Source organism: Fundulus heteroclitus, chromosome 24, assembly GCF_011125445.2.
Source record: "Fundulus heteroclitus isolate FHET01 chromosome 24, MU-UCD_Fhet_4.1, whole genome shotgun sequence".
NCBI lineage: Eukaryota > Metazoa > Chordata > Actinopteri > Cyprinodontiformes > Fundulidae > Fundulus > Fundulus heteroclitus.
The window spans coordinates 27,978,081-27,998,748 of record NC_046384.1 but is presented as its reverse complement, the minus strand read 5'-3'; the positions used below and the strand labels follow the sequence as shown (position 1 = coordinate 27,998,748).

The 20,668-nt window shown below is 40.1% G+C and overlaps 1 protein-coding gene across 10 annotated transcripts in view; it reads left to right on the top strand.

The window, feature by feature from the left end:
- Positions 1–20,668, top strand: part of spega (striated muscle enriched protein kinase a) — a 101,787-nt gene that overhangs the window by 43,966 nt on the left and 37,153 nt on the right. For all 10 annotated transcript variants that reach the window (XM_021314452.2, XM_036128201.1, XM_036128205.1 and 7 more), the window contains 10 exons: positions 888–986; positions 2,923–3,073; positions 4,028–4,816; positions 5,351–5,718; positions 9,346–9,492; positions 9,833–10,015; positions 16,181–16,344; positions 19,235–19,323; positions 19,480–19,655; positions 19,743–19,926. In XM_021314452.2, the coding sequence (XP_021170127.2) occupies positions 888–986; positions 2,923–3,073; positions 4,028–4,816; positions 5,351–5,718; positions 9,346–9,492; positions 9,833–10,015; positions 16,181–16,344; positions 19,235–19,323; positions 19,480–19,655; positions 19,743–19,926 (2,350 nt within the window). The remainder of the gene's footprint in view (positions 1–887; positions 987–2,922; positions 3,074–4,027; positions 4,817–5,350; positions 5,719–9,345; positions 9,493–9,832; positions 10,016–16,180; positions 16,345–19,234; positions 19,324–19,479; positions 19,656–19,742; positions 19,927–20,668) is intronic.

Here is a 20,668-nt window from a genome sequence, read left to right as displayed (position 1 = left end):
GCCAACAGGGGCCCATGCCCCTGTAGAAATAGCCCTGGCCCCTGTTATGGCCCCTGTACTAAAAGCATGATGTTAAATAAACTTCTCATAATTATTTGCAATGGCAAAGAAACCATAACTGATTGGTCCCTTTGACCAATATTATTTTTTACCTATACAGCTTTACTCTAAAAAGAATTTAAAACTTAAGATGTTTCACGTTTAGCTTTAGCCGCATTGAGCTGGGGGCAAAGTTTTCAACTTCTAGATCAGGGGTCTGAAACCTGCAGTTACAGAGCCACAAGTGGCTCACTTAATATTATTACACAGTTAAATATTGCCATTTTGTTGTTTTGAATTTTTTTTTTTGTTCTGTGCCCCTGTGAAAAAACACTGGCCCCCACTTTGGCCCCCCTGGTAAATTTGGTCTAGAACCGCCACTGCATGTTTGTATCCATTCTGTTTATATGTTTAATCACAAGTTTGGCTTTATGGCCTTTATGCTGTCATTACTATAAAGAAGTTTAAAGATCTGAGCTTTTCTTCCCACCTTTGCCTGATTGTTCAAACTCAATGTATTTTCTTTACATTTAATAAATAGTTTAACTTTATTTCACATTTACATGTAGCTTTGTTTAAATAATAAAAACAAAATGATAGGGAAAACGAGTGTATGTTTGAATTTATTACTCGTCATTTCTAAGGAGAAAGACCAATATTGGTGTGTCACCACTTCATATTTATATCTATGGCTCCATTATCGACTTTGTTTTAAATAATTTCTTTCACTGTCATGTATTTTTTGATGGGTCCTTAAAAAAAACAGGTTTTACCTTTCTGTCTTAGTTTGCTTGTTTCATCTTTCCTGAATAGTTAGTTATTTCCATTTTCCCGTCACGTTGTTTCAGACTCTGAGACGACAGAAGATGAGACTACCGAACCTCAGATGGAAACCAAAGAAGGGCCCGGGAGGCACCAAGACAAAGCTGGACGCAAAGGACCATCAGGTATTTAGCTGTTTCAGCTCATCCTGACGTTTTTGTTCGGCTGGCATACATACAGATTTATGGCTTCAAACAGCCAATGCTTGCAAATGTTTGCCCAGAGTGCAAGCCTTTGCAAATGTAACATCTCTGGAAACATTTGTTATTGTCACATTGCTCAGGATTTATTGCATCACCGGACTAGTGGCCAAAAACATACTTGCATCAAATTATGCTTGAGTGTGGATTGATAGATTTAACGGAGGTTGCCATTGATGTCTGTTGGATGAAATTCGATACGTTCTAATCCTTTGTGCTGTGATGTGACGGTGTGACACACTGCCCTAGCTTCCAACAGGGAGCAGGTACTCTGTACGTATGTGTTAGGAAAACAGGGTGATAATGCAAGAAAACACCAAGAAAACATCAATCTGAAACTAACGTAGAACTGCTCCTCTTATTTATCTATTTAACGAAGTCTCAACCTCAAAGAAATGTCTGTATTGCCAAGATGGAAAAAAAAAAAAATGTGGAAGTGCAACAAACACCCACAATTCATTTCTAACCAGGAAATTGGATGTCTGAATAGATTGGAAGTATTGACAGACTGAATATAATTTTCCTCTCTCCCTGTTTGCTCCTTCTTTCATCTTATTTCTCGGGAGGCTAGAAACAAGAAAATTAAATGTGATCACATTTAATAGAGAAAATGTTGTCTTTTTTCTTATATATTTAGTTTTTTGCTAAATAATCTTTTACACAGAGACAAGCTGGGGTTTAATTCTAATTGATTAATTAGAGCAAGAGAAATAATTCAGGCTTTAAACGAGATTTGCATCCATCCATCCATACATACATACATACATACATCCATCCATACATACATACATACATACATCGGTTCATCTATCATTTATCAACTCTGGAAAAGGATAACATTTTCAGTATAAAAATGTATGTAAGAGCGACATGGATGATTCAACCTCCTAAACAGTTTTTGGGCAGCAGGACTTTTAAATATAAGCCTTTCAAGTATTTTGCCTTTGAGGCTTCTGAGAAAGTGAGATGCTGATGTCTTTTGCTTTCTGATGGTCCTGCTGAGTCAGTTCACTCAATCGGTCAAGCAGTCAGACGTTTTATATCCTTGACCCCCACTGCTGTTTCACGAGCTCCCTAGTTAACCCGAGCTGCTGACAAATCTTTATTCTTGCTGCTGTTGTCTTTCTGTCTCCGTTGCTCATCACTAAAATGTCAATCATCTCTTGATTTGCGAGGAGGGAGGCCTGCTTTACGTGGCTCTCTGCCCAAATGTTTCCTGTCCAGTTTCAGTTGTATTTGCTGGTTTGTAAAGACAGTTAAACGGCTGTTTATCTCTGCAGGCTTTTTTTCTTACTTAATGATAATATCTTGCAAGCCTTCAAAAGAAAAATTATCCAAGTAGACCAAGCAAGTCATTTTAAGACACCACCAGTTGTTCTTTTTGTGATCCACATTGGAGTCCTTTAGAGTGGTGAACCACCTCTTTAAACAATCCCATTTTGCTTTATTAGAGATTTCATTAGATCTACCATGACACTTGTCTTCGTGACATTTCCTGTGTTTTAAAACTAGAATCAGCATGGAATGTATGCTAGACTTTGAATCTGTACTTATGAATGGATTGATCAAATTATGTTTGTATTTTGGATCTGTTTGTTTTGTAAAGTGGTTTGAGAGGAAACTTGTTGTTAAATGGGCGCAGTGTAAGTTAACTGAATAGAATAGAATTGCTTCTCGCTGGTGTCCAAGGACATCTTATTCTAACTAACTTTGCCATGATGCACCACTGTGACCTAACACGGTTTATTGTGCGAACCAGAATGAAGAATAAACGCTAACCAGTAGCCACATGCTGTTTTACCAACAAAAAAAAAAAATGGCCTAGACTTACATTTTCATCTCTCGCCCTCTGACTCCGCAGGTGAGGAAGGAAGGATAATGGACTATAACCCAGATGCTGCAGATCGCAGGGCCACCCTCCCCGGCACATATGACCCTGTGGTGGAGCGAGAGCTCCGGGCTCTGGGCTCCCGTCCTCCGGGGCCACATTTGGACCCCACAAACCCAGCAAGGCAAGCCTTCAGCGGGGGCCCCTCTGAGGGGGCGGCTCCCATCCGTCACCTCGGTGTGGAACCTCTAATCCGAGCGTCTCATGCTAACCTGGCCCGACCCGTGCAGGGGTCTGAGGAAAGTGTATCTGTTGGCAGCGACTACTATGGGAGCATGTTCAGCCTCTACAGAGGAAGAACATTTTCCATGCCCTTATAGCACATGGCTTGGTATTTCCAGGATTCCACTAAAAGACTGGCCACCAATCCCAGATTGACACTTTGCACAATAGTATATCCCCCATAGACCCATTTGTTTCTTTCATTTCATTTCCCTCCCATCGTTTTTTACTGATCACACTTTCCTTTGACTCGTCCGATTGTTTTGTTGTTGGATTTCAGTTCACCTCAGTCAAAGCTCATATCACTGTTCATATTGTAAATATTTATGAAAGCCATTAGAGAGGAAATTTTGTGCAACATTTGTGATATTTAACTAATTTCTAACTGATTAGGGCTTTTTAAAGATCCGGCGCATGTTTTCTAGAGCAGCCCCTCACGTTTGGATTATCTTTCTAGGTTTGCAGTGGCATGCATGGGTTGCTGGTATTAGCATGAATGTCATCACGAGTTGACGATCTTGTAACTCACAGGCTTGTTCTTGGCATGACTTTTGAGCTACTTTTTCTTGCTTTTTGAATATGTTTGTTTTAAAACTGTGATTTTTTTTTCTGAATTAATGTATTTAGATTATGCACTTAGGAAGTCATACATGTCTGATTTGTCATTTACTTATTTTTAAGTCTCATACCACTATGTTTTGGCCATGACACAAGACACAGAACACAGACAAAACATATGGAACTTAAAGTAATCAAACCGAACTTTATCTGCATCTCCTCTTGACAACAAATCCTCAAAACTTTGCTTGATCTCTAACTCCACAACTCCACCCCCCCCAAATCCTCACTCATGTAGGAACAAAACTGCTGAGGAATCCCGGGGGCTCTCTTCTCATGCACCCCCATCCTCTACCCAACCAACATTAAGCAAAAACCTTGACAAAGACAAAGCTGAAGTTCTTCAAGCATCTAAGTCTTCTGGTACTGGCAATGTCACCATGACTCCAAAACTGGCTCGTGCTGGAAACAAGATTTTTGACAAGGTGCTGGCCTTTGAGGAGCGAAGGAGAAGTGTGGATCTGCCAGGAGGGGCGGCGTCTGTGGACTCAGATGACAGTGGAAAGAAGACAGGAGGCCCCAGCAAGGAGGGAAAAATCCTGCAGGGAGTGTCCCAAAAGAGAACAGCATTCCAGCAGCGGGCCTCCTCGCTGGAGGACAAGACAACCTATTCCCAGAGGGTTCAGAGTTACCAGAACAAGTTTGCAGATGAGCTCCAGAGGATCAAGAAACTTGTGGGAAAATCGAGCCTGAAGAAGGCATACTCAACTGAGCAGCTGTCACAGAAGGAAAGGATACACACAGGAAAAATAGAGCCCATTCCTCAGCATGTGGTTCGAAAGTTGGAGGCCAATGAGCAGAAAGGAAAAGCTGGAGGGAAGGAACGAGACCGTACATCCCAGCATCCTCCACAGGTCCCAGGCGGACATTTAGGATCTCAAAGTAAGGATCCTTGTGGGGATAACGCCGCACAGACGACTAATGGCTCATCCCGAGAAAGCTTTGGTAAAAGCTTGGTTACCATGGAAATGACATCAGTTCACCAGTTGCCAGGACAACCCTTGGCAACCAGGAAAAGTCTAATCAGGTTAGAGAGGATTTTATTTATTGATAACTGTGTTATTATACAGTCCCTTGCATAAGTGCTGAATCCTCATCAACTTTTTCACATAGTGCCACGTCAGCCGCAAACTTTCTTATATAATATTGGGATTTACCATGATGGACACATACAAAGTAACGTGTAACTGTAATGTGGAAGGAAAATGACATACGATTCAGAATCTTCCCACAGATTTTGAATTAGGTTTACTTCTAGGCTTTGATTGGGCCATTCCAACACATACATGTGCTTTGATCTAAATCATTCTGCATTCCATATCTTGTGTTTGTGACATACGACTTTTGCAAGGCACTGCAGCAATGTGAGCTGTTTATTTTTGATAGATTGTTTTTCTTCACAAAATGAATCAAGCTTTAGTTGTACTTATTGTTTTTCACATTAGTAAGCCTTACGCAATGATTTCTATTTACGTCGACCCAGTAAAACTCTGCAAAGCTTACCAGCAGCTGACAAACATGCACTTCTTCCCACTTCCTTCAAAACTTCATCCTCCTCCAGAGATACGGGAATAGATTCAAGCACAGATGCCACGATGGAGAACAAATCACATCATGGATCCCCTGGCCCAACTGGGAAGAGATCATGCCCAGTAACAGCGAGAGAGCCATCATCCCAACATCCACCCAGACCCAACCGTCCGACACCGACACTCCCTCCTGCTGTGAGCCCCTTAGTGAAAAACAGGAGGGCCGAGGTGGGAAGGGTCTCTTCGGCCTTGAAAGGAAGCCTCCCCACGATCCTGGTGGAGGATGAGTCCATGGAGGACAAAGGTCCAAAAGGCCAAAGCAAAGAGAACCATCAAACCAGACAAAGGGAGGTTCGAGTACGCAAAAGCAAGACAGGACATTCAAGATCTCCAAGGGAAGGTAGGACTTTACCAGTTAGTTTTGTCATTTGTAATAATTTCCTTGCAGCCTGCAGTTGGAGCCCTGCTGTTTTTAAGCAAATGGGGGATGGGCCTCATTCTCCTAGGCCATTCCAAGTCAGATGCAAACTAATGACCCACTGTCACTCTGCTGGGTCGTTAGAGGCTGTTGCTATGTGTGAGCAGAGTACTTTGTCACCTGAATCATGATGAGACTGCTGATGTAATCTCTTTGGAATGAGTTTCAACACTGGTATGAAACACTGTTTTTTTCAGCAGTGCTCCAACGACAAGTTGCTCCTGGATAGGTGTTGAAGAGTTTTCAGAAGAAATACTAAGCGAAGGTCCGGTTGCCTCTGATTTAGGCCTGTTTGCTGTTTCCGCGACCCAGATAACTGAGAATTTGCACAAGAACGACTTTAAGAGGTGGTTGGTCAAATGAAGCCTTCAGGTTTCTGCTGCTGATGTCATCCCTGCATGTCTCTTTAAAGAAGTTTTACCTTCAATTGGAACCTCAGTAGCTGCAGTTATGAGTAGTATTACTTCCAGTATGGTCCCTGTTGGTTACAAACAAGCAGTTGTAAATTGTTAGATAAAACAATGCTGCCTCGACACCTCAGTGTGCTAAAACTTTAGAGCAATCTCCAAACTTCTATTCCTTTCAAAAACATTGGAGAAAATAGCTTTTACCTAACTGAATGGTACTTTTGGTGCATTTATGGCCCGGTAAAAGTTTTCCAGTCTTGTGATTCTTGTGCTTTTAGATCTTAACATCACATTTGATATTATGGAGAAAACTATTCTCATCTGTCGTTTGAAACACTGGGTTGGGATTAAAGCTGCAGCATTGAATTGGCTTTGCTCCTATTTTTTGATGATAGGAGGTTTAGCGTTAATACTGTCCTCCTCAGCCCTCCTTTCTAGTGGGGGTCCTAAGGGCTCACCTCTTGGTCCTTTTGTCTTCATACCTGCTCCATCTATTTTTAGAAAACATGGGATCTCCTTCCACCGCTATAGATACGACTGGCTGATTTACCTACCTCTTAGACCTAATAATCCTTTTGCCATCCAACCCCTATTACATCGACTGTTACCCTTGAAGACATCAAGGCTTGGATGAGTAAAATAGTTTTGAGGTTCAACAAATGCAAAACAGGTTGTTTGTTTTGTTTATTTATTCAGGCCTAATATCACCTTATGCAATAAGGGAATTATGAATTTGGACTTTAAGTTACAGATCAGCACTGCTTTCCAAAAACAATTTCTTCCAGTTATAGCAAATAGCTAAACTTAAGCTATTGCATCTTCAGCTTGGGCAAAATGCTGCTGCTCTTTTAACTGGGACACACAAACATGACGTTTCACCTGTCTGGTCCTCCCTTTACTGGACCCTGTGCATCACAGAATTACTTCTAAAATCCCAACGTTGGCACAGAAAAGCTTAAATGGTCCTGCTACCCTTTACCACTCTTGTTCACTCCAACCTTATCTTACTTTGTGGGCCCTTAGATCAGCTAACCAGTTTCTTTTAGTTGTCACAAAAACTCAGCAGAAACTCAGAGGAGATTAAGCTTTTTCTGTTGTGGTTCCCAAACCGCACCTCACCTTTAAAGGAGCTATAAGTAAAATATTTACTATAAAATCAACCTAAATCACTCTCATTTGTCACCTGGGATGGAGGTAACATTCCCTATAAACAATCTGTCCTCTCCATCAACTATGTCTAAGGCTCAGTCCGAATACCTTTATAGCTTTAGCCAAAGCGCAAGTGTGTCAGTGGTCGCCATGGTAGATGCTGTTTTAATAGAGCAGTCAGTAAGGAAGGAGGTAGGAAAAGTAGTCTGTTTGCTCCCTCTTGCAGCTAGTTTTAACTAGAAACACGGGGATGTCCCTTAAGAACCCTTTAAGTATCCCACAGTTCGTTACGTGACATGATGTATTAGCACAGCCTCCTGATGGAAATTAACGAAAATGTCCGGAGAGAAGAGATCGGGCACTTTGTAGTTCATTTTCGGAAGGCTGTAGGCCCAAATTTGACTTGCATGATCCGTGTGGGTTTCCGTTACATGAAGATGTCGGAGTTCAAAGCTGTCCAAATTTGCATAGCATTCCGAAGCTCCTTTGCTCCCTGTGATAGTGTTCTTACTCTTGACCCCAAGGAAGTCCAAGGAACAGGAGCTAGGAGCAGGAGCTAGAAGCTATTATTAAGGGTATTCGGATGGAGCCTTAGTCATGTTTGTCTATTTTCAAACCTAGAAGTCATGTCCAGAACTAGCTCGGTTCAGACTGTAGCCCGTGTTTATTTCCTGGTTTCTGAGCCAATCGTATGAGGTTTCCCAGGGTTCTCAAAACATAATGCAGCATTTGGTATTTTATCTTGGCAAAAGAGCAGCAGCCTGCAAACATGGAAGCCAGTAAGAGAAGCAGACCAGGAATAGAAAAAAAATACAACATCATCTCCTATCCTGTGTAAGTAAAAATTCACAACAGCAACACACTGTTTAAAAACAGCATATTACATTGTTGTGATTGGCAAGTTGTTGTACCAATTTGAGCCACAGGGTGTCAGTATTACTTATAGCTCCTTTAAATATTCTACTAATTGCTTCATGTTTTTAAGTCTCATATCTTGTTTCTGTAGTGTTGGACCAGTGTGAGTTGACATGTGTTTTAATTATTTTTTTATGTCTTAGTTTTATTTCTTATCGTTTCTCTGTTATTTTTGTACAGCACTTTGGGTAAACTTGCTATTTTTACATTTGCTTTATGAATACATTTGATTTGGTTTAAATTTTGTGTTTTTCAAACCCACCACAAAAGTAATGAAAATGACAAACAAAATCAGAAATGTATTCCCTCTGAAGTATTTCCACACAGAACCAGCATCCTTGGTTTTCTGCTTTACAGCCATTCATCAGCTGTATAAAAACTAGCTTTCTGACACACTTAAACCTTGAATGGTTTTAGCCATACTGTAAATGCCAACCTTGTGGCTACTGGTGGCATTTAGCAGTAGTGCCGACATGTTAAAACAGCAAACGGTAATGTTGACTGGGTTTTTAAAGTGCACCAGTACGTCCTGCAGTAAGACGAGAAGTCCAAGCACTTCCGTGCTTGCAGGTGGAGTGAAGTTACCGTTCAACTATGTAAAGTATCCTGTGTTACTGTAGGTCTCAGGCCTGAAGATGTCATAACAGTGATAATTATAGAACAGGGTAAGATAACACATAGACTGTAAAAATGTTGTCTTTTGGTCCATTACGTTACACGAATCAAGCAATAGACAAGTATATTCAAAACTTATTTTTTATGAAAGCAAAGAAACAAATTTAGAACACTTAAAGAAAGTTAGTGAAAAGGGAAGTACATCCGTTCCCTGGAATGGACGTGATCTAGTCTGTGGAGTAGTCAAGGCATCTGGTTGTACTGGATTTTATTCATGGGCCTCGCAGTCAAAGGGGGATGGATAAAAAATTTTTTATATGTGGGGAGAAAAAACAAACTACACCAAAAAAAAAAACTAAGCAAAAAAACATTCAGGATCAACACGCAGACTTTTTTCCAGCACATCAACTAACTTTTCGGCCATACCGGGTAGCTCTTAATGAACCGCCTCCTCCTCTTCTAGGGGGTTCAGCCGAAGACTCCTACCTGTCTGCTGATGAAGAACCAGGCGAGGGCCCGAAGTTCGTGAAACCTCTCAATGACACTACAGCACCAAGTGGCTCTGAGGTCAAGCTGGATTGCATCATCACTGGCAGCCCAGCACCCACAGGTACACCAGCAACTCTCTGCTGAGCTCGGGGCATTCCTGTTTGCTCTTTGGATCGTAGTTTGAGACATTTCAGAGCAAAAGTTGAAAGTTGAACCCTGATTTTAATGGCAACAAAGAGTTCCTCAGGGTTCATCCATCCATCCAGCTCAGAGCTAGGGATTACGGAATAGAATCTGGAAAAGGAAGGAAATTTACTAACAGCAACATGTGGTACTGCTGCCAAATGGGATTTCTTTCCACAGAAAAAAACAGCAAGGTTATGAATATTCATAAAAGATGTGTATAAGCACATCTCTACATATTCTGTCACATTTTTCTTTCTTCACCTCTCCTTTCTCAGTGACATGGAGGAAGAACAACGTAGAGCTGCGCAGCGACGCTTTTTATACGGTGAAACGCGAGGGCGAGATACACACTCTGCTGATAAAGAAGCTGAGGCCCCATAACGCCGGATTGTACTGCGTCACAGCAGCCAACACGACGGGCACCTCGTCCTGCAGCGCCACCCTCCACCTCCAGCCCGGTGAGAACAGTCACACAGATTATTGCATGAAGGCAATGACAGACACAAAGTGAGGATTGACCACTAGATCTCCTCCACCAATGCGTTAATATTGAAAGCACTGGTTTTCAATACTGTATCCATCCATTTGTCCACCTGGTCCCTTTGTTAGTGCCGTGTGCATCATATAATTAATCCCAAACTTGCCTTATAAATGTCTATATGTTCATCTTTACCGCTCTGTTTAACTCCAAGCTTATCTTTGTTTGCACTGCAAAAACGGAACTAGAAATAAGTAAAATGTTCTTTAAAATGAATGTATTTGTCCTTGATTTGAGCAGGTAAATAAGATGATTTGCTAATGGAATAAGATGTTTGCACTTAAAATAGGAACAATTCATCTTCATCATCTTATTTCAAGTGCAGGATGTCTAAATATCTTATTTTAGGGGTCAAAATACTCATTCCATTGGCAAATAATCTTATTTACCTGCTCAAATCAAGGATAAATACACTAATTTTAAGAAAAATTTTACTTATTTTTAGATCAGTTTTTGCAGAGTGCGGGCCTTTAGAACTGCATTCTAGGCAACCTACTTAAAAAGAAAACCAATAATTCTGCGCGCTGTTGATCTCCCCTCCTAGATTCAATAGAAAAAAACAAACAGCAAAGGTCTCCAGACATTTAATGGCAGTTTTTGGCATTTAGAGTCAGACGTAAACAAAACAATGTCCTTTCAAGAAATGATTTTTGTTACATGTGTGCCGTGAGTGGATGTGTATTTATGTTTTGCAGTGTGTGAGGAGCTAGAATATTCTATGGAAGTGTTGATTTGGCTCATGAAAGTGCACAGTTTTGTCAACAAATGTAAGCATGCTCTGCAGTGCTGTCTGAGCCAGCAGCACCAGCCCTCGGCTGCCATATTAGGTCTGTGGAGCCTGACTTGCAGGGATATTTTTAGCCGGGGTTCTTGTTTTCTCGGGTGATCGCTGAAAATGGGGTGGGGGTGCTTTGTGCTTTACTTCAGATTAGGGCTGTATCTTTTTCCTGGGGGAGAGAGAACACACGCTACCACATTCAGGCATGTAACATTATTTGAATAATTAATCAGGTAATTGGAATCTAAACCACATTGAATAACTCAAGTTAAATAAAGAATACAGATTAAAGAATGTATATATATATTCCCCAACATTTAAAGTAATTAAAATCAAACACTGGCACATTTGATAACAATAACTCCACTCAACATTATGAAGGTTTGTCCTTTTTAAACATAAGACATTTAGTCTGCTGCTCCTGATGGTTGAACTGAGACTGAACCCCAGATGAGACCCAACGAGTCTAAGGCCTTTAAAAAGAAGATTGTGCCTACTTGTTTGTCTGGTACGGGATTTAATAAGGGGGATAAAATAATTCCTCTGTATGGAAAATAGTCAAAAAGAGGAAGAAGTAATCCAAGCAAGTCTACCTTGAAAGGAGACTGCAAAAGGCTAAAAGAAGTCTCCTAAGACCGTAAAATGTAATCACAGGACCTACGGTGCAGCACCCTCTTGCTACTGTTGATATGGAAGTTCATACCTGAACAACAGGTAGATTTCAGTTTAATTGAAAGCGAGCAACTTTGCCCTCTAAGAAAAACCAGACAAAGGATAGGGCCCATGTTCACAAAAAAGACTAAAAGTAGCTCTTAGTGACGTCAATTAGGGAACATCTATCTTAGAATTTTACCTTGTTAAGATCAAAGTTAATCACAAAGCATCCAGAGATGTTAAGAGAAGTCCTTAAGTGAAAAAATGTTAGAAGTGAGGAGGACTTTTAGCGAGCCTAAGAGTCTTCAGCAGTGAAGATGGTGGAAACAGATATAGCTGGTTGGCTGATCCACCACCTACACATAAACTTCTATAGCACTCTACAGTTAGCACTACAATTATAATATGTAGATAAGCTCAACTGTGTCATCCCCATAGCGGAATATTAATTTGTTTCAATTGCCCAACTGGTTAAAGGTTCAGCTCTAGTAACAGAATTTTACTGAGGATAGATAAATAATAGGAAAAATATCGAATAATCATGAATAAAAACTGGATAAAGGTACAAAGAATAAAATAGAGGATTGTTTATGTTATTTACAGAAATTGTCTTAATAGTAATAGTAATAGTAATAGTAATAGAAGAAATGGAAAAAATAGCTGACATTTTGATGCTGTATGACAATTTAATTTTGCGAAGTTTCATCATTCAGTCCAATCAGTTAGTTTCTCTCCTTTGATCACTAGGAGCACATTAGTGTGTGTTTTATTGTGCTATCAACCAATCTCAGCTCTTGAAAGATAGCATCACACATAGCAACAGGGTCAACTATGTCTCCTCACTAAGATAAAAATTTCTGTTGTCTCCTTACTCAAAGTCAAATAAACGTGGCTATGCACCTTTAAGCTTAGCCTCCTAGGTAGGATTGTTTAGCCTAAGACAGGATCTCTCTTAAGACCTGAGAATTTGGATCAGTGTCTCTTGAATTGTATATTTTTCTTTCTCCTGACAGATCTGTCAATGAGGTTTAAAATTCTCAGGTATTAGGAAGTTAAATCGCATAGAGCATTCCAGGAAAAGAACCTCATACCAACTCTGAAGCATGGCAGCAGAAGTATCATGGTCTGGGAATCATTTTCAACAGCAGGCTGTCCTGACCAGACCATCATTGATTCCACCATGAATTATATCTGTTCTCAGATATAACCAAGATTAGATGTATATTTAGGTGTTGGCTTGTGTCTCATTCTCTTTTGTTAAGTCCTCAGGGGTTTGTGGTAGCAGCACTGTGATTTTCAGCTTTTCTTCAACAGTGACAAAGAAGCTATAGTTGGTGAGATAGTTGGAGTTAAAAACAGAGAAATCCTGGGATGAATCCTGTTGGAGGCTGCAGAAGACTTGAGTCTGGGGAAGAGGTTCACTTTCCAGCAGAACATCAACCCCATTGTAGCTAGAGCTACAATGCAATGTTTTTAGTCAAAGTCCAGACCTGAATCCAAGTGAAAATCTTGAATTGAGAGGGGCAAACAATTAAAATATCTCTTATAAAAGTATTTGACATTTTCATCTTTTATGCCCTGACTTCAGGTGTGTAGATAATATTGACATAACAGAGCTTGGAAGCGAAGGACAGAGCAGATGATGAACATGCAAAGGGATTTTTTTTTTTCAGTTCAGGCTGTTCAGTAGTTGTATAAGAGTTGGCAGGTTTACATAAATACTTGTGGGATTTGTTCCCCGGTGCACTGACGCCTCTCAGAGATCTGAATCTAGGTAGGTTGGTTTACTTTTTCCTTTGTAATATCAGCAATTCAACAGAATACTTGCCTCAGCATTCAGAACTGTGTAGTATGAGGATGTTCCAGAGTCTAGAAGCATCTTCTTCTAATTATGTATATTATTTAATGTACGGGTTTGATTTTTCTTCTTGAACCAGATCCAGTTTTAATCCTTAATAAGTAATTACATTTTATCACTCTTCCATGGATCCATTGTCTCATTAAAAGGGGGATGTATATTATGTTGCTGCTGTTACAATCCCATCTGGCCCTGTTGCAATATACAACTAGTTAGAAAAACATCAGACAACTACTACGGCTGAAACTGAAACGTGTAAGCATTTATGTCTCCAGGAAATCATTTTGACAGCAGCCAACCCCAAAAGTACTTAGGGAATGGGTCAGTGATTCAGGGATTTGTTAAATATCTGTGAAGTTCTGGACATTTCAGAGAGGTCCACCCACTCTGTGTGTGCACACATTTTGTTTTAATTAACCTTTATTTAACCAAGAAGTCCCACTGAGATTCAGAATCTCTTTTACAAGAGAGACCTGGCCAAGGTAGCAGCCAAATCACAAGAAGTGCATACATAACAAACACCAAGTTACATTTTTGTGATAAAAGAAATACAAATGTTAAACCACAACGAGACTCTCAAGAAAAACAAGATGTCTCCATCGCAACATTCTTTACAGTAGTTTTAAATGTATTAATGGACATGAAGGTTTCTAACTTTGTTCTGTAGATTATTCCACCCCCAAGGTGCTGAATAAGAAAAGGCAGTTTTTCCCAATTTGGTTGCAACTCGTGGCACATTTAAAAGCAACCACTTTGAGGAGCGTTACTGATAGGTACGACAGCAAACTGAGAGGAGGTCACAGAAGTAAAGTGGAAGTTTATCAAGTGTAGCTTTATAGATAAAGATATACCAGTGCTGTTGCCTACAAATGTAAAGTGATATCCAACTAACTAGACCAGGAGTCTTCAACCTGTGGCTCTGGAGGCGCAAGTGGCTCGTGGGACCTTCCACAGTGGCTCTTAATAACTTTGGCTACAAATTATATTTTTATTATGGTATTTAAATGTAATAATCATAATAAATGTAGGTTTGAGCAGTTTTTTCTTAGAATAATTGCTTTTAATTTTCACAACAGAATGATGCTAAAAGTGCCAGTAATATTTAATTCTAAATCAATATTATGTTGGAAATTATGTTTTTTTACGTCATTATCCACAAATGTCAACATCCCATCCATCCTCTTTTTTTAAACCTCAAAATAGACATAAAAGGGTGTTTCTTTAACAATGACAACATATTTCCTACAGTAGATCTTTATCAAAAATTATAACTTGTCTTTTTTCAAAAAGGCCAGGCAACATTTCCGGCTCTGAACGAGTTTAATTCAAGTGGATTGTAAGCAAAATGGCTCTTTAGACTGTAAAGTTTGCAGGCCCATGAACTAGATCATAAAGAATGCAGTGATGGGTGAGGGACTTTCTGTTTGCTATGAATCGTAGTGATGCATGATAAACTGAATCAACATACGCCTGTAGTCGCCTATCTTGCCTGTTTTGCCCTGTGGCATTGGTCGCCAATCTTGCCTGTTTGCCCTTGTTATTCGGCAAGCAGCTGTTGGATGCTCTTCTTTATTTCAAGAAAATCTGATTTATAACCTTCAGTATAAACAAGCTGAGCATGATCTACAAGACAATTTTGAAACCATGCAGCAGCCTTTTCATTTAAACCAATTAAACATAGTTTGGTCAATAACAAACCATGATCAACTGAATCAAACGCCTCAGAGAGATCAACAAATAATGCAGCACAGTGTTGTTTGTTATCTAAGGCCCCAATAATATCATTTGTCACAATTTTAACAGCAGTGATACTGCTATGGCCACTTCTGAAACCTGACTGAAAATTATTTAAAATATCAGTTGAATACTGTTTTACATTCACTGGTGATTCCAAGATCTTTGACAGAGAGTTTTGACATTGGGCATACATTATTCAGTTCTGATTAGTCTCCACCTTGATGTAAAGGGAGGAACTAGGCTGCTTTCCAACTTTTGGGAATGTAGTTGGAAAGAAGAGTCAAACTAAAAATATGCACTACGGGCCCAGCAGTAATATCAGCTGAAACTTTTAACGGGAAGGAATCGAGATCATCTGGACCTGCAGACATGTGATCAATGTCTGCATTTCATCTGAACCACTGATAATCTGTTCAGGGATGTTTGAGGTCATATGTGCACCTGGACCAAATTCAGACTTATCAGCAATAAAAATAATCCCAGTATGTAAGAGAATGTCTTGCTCTTTAGGAGTGTACTCATTTGAGTTTAAAAAGAACACCACAAGAAAAACCTAAAATCTTGAGATCTGCCATCTAGGATTTATGAATCTTAACGTACATCAGTGGTATGTAGGTATTCAATAAAACTGGGGTTGCCGATTTTTCCGGAAGTTTCCCCATGTCCGTTTTTGAATAACTGCGCATGTGCGGCCAGCAAGCGGAAACTTAAAAGGAACGAGCACATGCACTGGCGTTACGTGACCGCTTTAGAATGATTGGCATGTGGGACAACCAATAGACAATGTGATTCCCCCTGAACTTGAGGGACAGAGGGGGGTGCTTATATAATATCTGTGGTGAGAGCAGGAACTAAACTCTGACTAGTCCATGTCCTTCGGACCGAGCGGCAAAGATTGGTTAGAGTTTTTACAAGCCTGCAGCTCCCACAGAGATTGATTTTTTTTAACCTCCTTTTTGTGCTCTAGGATAAAACAGTAAACATAATGTTCTTGTATTTTCCATGTGATTATGATATAATGTTATTGTGCTTATTTATCACTGGGCCATTCCTCCCAGAGTCCAGCTACGTCCAGTCTTGGAATCCACCTGCAACCGTGGAAGTAAGCAGTCCAGTCCACTCAGATGAGGAGTATCTGAGCTCTCAGGAGGAGGAGATGGAGATTGGAGACTCACCATCCTTGGATAAAGGTGTCTTCTTCAATGAACCTCCCTCATTTGAGGTAAGACTTTGTATAAAACTCAAATCAACTCAATTGTTTGTCATTTCTCTATATGCTAGATATATTGTATGGCAAAAAGTAATAGGATGCCCCATTCACATTAGCTGAAGAACAGTGCTAAGACAATTGCTATGGGTTCCAATGACGGAGCAGCTGCAACCATGCCTTACAACACCAGCTCCAATAAAGAGATGTTAATAAGGAGGTCTTTGGACTCTGAAGTAGTGAAGATCTGTTTCTGAAGTGATGACTTGATCATATCTCTCTGTCTAGCAATCCATTGGATAAGTTTGGGTTGGGCAGTTGTCAAGAGAACGGTACTTGCCTGATTGCATTGTATCAAGTGTAAAGTTTGGTGGAGGGGGTCTTTTTTCAATCCTGATTTCAAACCAATAGAACACCTTTGCTTTAATTTAAAGTAGGGACTGTAAAACAGTTCTTCTTGTCCACTATCAGTGTCTGACCTCACAAATGCTCTTCTTGGAAGAAAGGTCAAATATCCCCTTAAACACATGCATAAACCTTGTCAAAAGCCTTTGTACAAGAGTTGGAGCCATTTTTTATTCAAAGGGTGGACCAACGCCATATGAAACCTGATGGATTAAAAACGAGAGGTTATTCAAGTGCGTGTGAAATGCAGACAAGCAATAAATTCTGGCTATAAAGTACATTTATTGTAATAAGCTAACAAATAGATTATTCCAAAAACAAATAGATAAAAACACAAAACAGATTATCTTTATAGCTATTAGGGATTTTAATGGCTTGCCAAGTAAGTGTGAAACAGGTCCTAGAAAGATGGTGGGGAAACCCCAGTACTTGAAGTCGCACATAATGACTTTTTAAAACCCACCCACATGTTTTTTCTTAAATTCCACTGGAACATAGGGTGGGACGATAATTCAGTAACAATATATATCGATCGATTGACAGATGTTTCAATAGAAAAAAGTTCAATAAAAAGTTCAGTGGAAAAACAGTTTTCCTTCATTTTGCTTTCTTGCCTATCATGTAGGTTAATCATTATACCCTCACAATCGCAGCCCCAGCCCCAGGAAAACTCCTTCCCCAAGCAACTAAGAGTACAGAGAGCATGTGTTCTTTTTTTAAGACTTACAATTTTGGTAAGAAAGTTGGTTGAATAAAAGGGTGTGTTTGAATTCAATGTTTTCTATTTAAAAATAGGCCATCAAGCAAAAGCATAAAATGGCTAGGGCTGCACTTAAAATATATATTTTTAAAATTGTTATCGATATTGATTGATATGATTTCTATTTTATTGATATGCTTTATTTCTATATCATTCAACCTACTGGAACCCATTTCAAAAGTCTGCTACAAAAAAGTACCAGTAGTGTTCACACCAACTAGGGTTACACACAGCTAGTTTTTGACCTTTTCATTGTTTTTTCAGTAATAAGAAGAGTTAAACTTACCACACTCTGCTGGCAGTTAAAGAGCCTGGTGGACCCTCTGTTCTTTTCCTACTCCTTAACAGAAAAACTTTTCAGTCATTGTTCAATCGCAATCCATCCATTGTTTGTACCCGGCTTTCCTTGCATCGATGTTAGGGGGCTGGTGCCTGTCTCCAACGGTCACCCTGAACAGGTTGCCAGCTCATCACATATCAACCCAGGGACACGCAAGTCAAAGAACCACACCTATACTAAGGGCAAATTAAAGTAATCATTTGACCAAAAAGTTGTGTTTTAGGGCTGTGGGGGGAAGCTGGAGTACGTGGAGAGAACCCACACTTGCACAGGGAATTAACGTGTCTATGTGTGTCTTTGTCAACATATAAAGTGCACCGGATTATAAGGCACACTAAATATTCTTCCCAAGTGTGTAATATCACTCCGCCCCTTCACGTACACAGCTCTCTAGCCATCTCTGTTGGGAAGACAGAGTAGTTGGACTACACTGCCCTGTTTCTAACTTAAGGCCAAAATAAATTTAACTTTTATATTGAAATAACTTACTAGGTTTATTGTTGATAGTGCGTACTCTGGGTGCAGGCTGCCTAAAGGCTCTCACATACTTGGGCATCCTGTGCGCATACTGTGAGCTTGGCGGACTCCGCGTTGACTGTCTGCGGACGTTTTACCCTACAAAGTCAAGTGGACTGTTGCCTACATTTCTTGTGGCAAATTCATACAATTCCCACACTTTCTGCCAGTGAGTCGAAGCAGCAGAACAGACGATAAAATGTGTGATTAGCTAGCTGAGCTCTTAGAGCCGTTTCTTTCCAGCAGGCTCCCACCTGTCAGTGAGAACTGTGATGCTGCGCTTCCTTGCGACCGCCTACTTGGAGCATATCAGTGTATTAACCTCGGTGTCACATATAAAATGGTTTGATGTAAAAAACTTGTTGCCACCCAGAAGTCGTAAAAATGTAACTCTGCACGTACCTGTACGCGCAGACCTCCGTGGAGTGAACTACGCCCGACAATGTGGGGGCCTTTATATGAATGTACTTCTTATTTCGACATTACAGTCAGGCAGACTTGTAGACTGCTCAGTGGTCCGATCAGGTAGTGATACATTTTTGAGAACATTTAATGATTTTAAGAAAGCCTTATAGTCCGAAAAATACGTTACACCATTCATTCTTTCGCATGTGTGTCCTTGATGACTGTGGCTTGATGGGTTGGGTTTGATTCCAGCTTCCCCTTGTCACATGTGAATGTGCCCCTTAACCCGAAGTTGCCTACTGAGCTGCGTATCGGTGTTCAATGTGTGTGCGTCAGTGAGTGGGATTGAGTGAATGTGGCTCTAGTGTACAATGCTTTGGGTGGTCAGTACGACTGGAAAAGCACTGTATAAGTTCAGTCCATTTGCCATTTATATTCTGGGACGAGCCATTCATTTACCCATGTCTGATTCTTTGAAGGTGGCCCCCTGTGACCAGGATGTACCTGAGGGTCAAGAGGTTGTTATAGCAGCAAAAATCAGAGGGCATCCCAAACCCATGGTGTCATGGTGAGACCTCTGCTTGATTTCTTCCATCTTTCTGGTTTATTTTGAGAGACACCTGAAGCTGGTTCCACACAAGGTCACTGCAATGTTATAGAAATATCAGGCTCCTCAAAACACTGCAAAGTGAATGATTATGACATCCACTTTATGTTGACCCAGGTTGAAGGACAGAGTGACGGTGAAGACAGGAGGGCGCTTTGTTGTGCGAGCGATGGAAGATGGCACCTGTGAAATGAGAATCAGTTCTGCTCAAAGGTCAGATGCAGGACTTTATGTTTGTAAAATCAGCAGTGAGTGTGAAACCAACCAAGTGGAGGTCAGAGTAGAGGTCAGAGGTGAGAAATAAAGAAGTCAATTATGTTTAGGTTGTGTTTACATTTTTTTCTCAGTGTTATTTTTGTTTTTGTTCCTTTAATGAAAAGCTGCTGCACAGACAGAGCTCAGAATCACTAGAGCAGTTGAAGATACGGCGGTGAAGGCCGGAGAGTCAGCCATGTTTGAGTGCCACATCACCGGGCCACCAGACGTGGAGGTTGACTGGATGTCTAATGGAAAACTCGTTCAGCCTGCACTTCTCAACTGCAAGATGCATTTTGATGGAAAGAGGTGATTTTGAATTTCATGGGGACTTTTGCATCTTTTGAAACTCTATAGAGACTGGTGATTTTCCAACCGAAGTAGTGAATGAAAGTTAACAACGCCTGTGTTGTCTGTAGATCATACCAATGTTAGGGGATAGGGAAGTAACCAGATCCAACTGAAATCTGTTATGCATTATCTCATTGATAAAATTCACCAGGCTTAACTGATAAATAAGATGACTGTCATATAGTATAATTGCTTAATAGATGCAGGTAGAATACAGTTATCCAAGGACATAATCTTGTTGATCGCAATAATTGATGTATCTTTAGGCCATTCCTTATAAATAAGGAATCTTAATCAATCTGATAGGAAAATATAATTTAAATCAGTGCTGTTGCCTGGATCTACACATGCTGAATTATCTGTACAAGGTTCTTATTTATCAAATGCATGATTGAGATCTCACAGGACAAGCATAGACAGAAATCTATTGCCAGTACTGTCCACTTCCACTATTTCTATGTTTTGATGAGCTGTACAACCTGACTGATACTCTTCAATCTCATTTATGGCACATCTATCTTTCAATGCTAAATATTATTCTGCCAAATTAGGAAAAAAATACTTTTTCTTTTCAAGTTCCCTGAAGTCTGGATCAAGAAAAGGTTTTGTAACTCCGGGTATATAGCCTTCTACCAAAAATAGATGAACAGGGTTCAGGACTGTTAGTTAGTTAATGCTAAAAAATTATTTTAAATTTGCC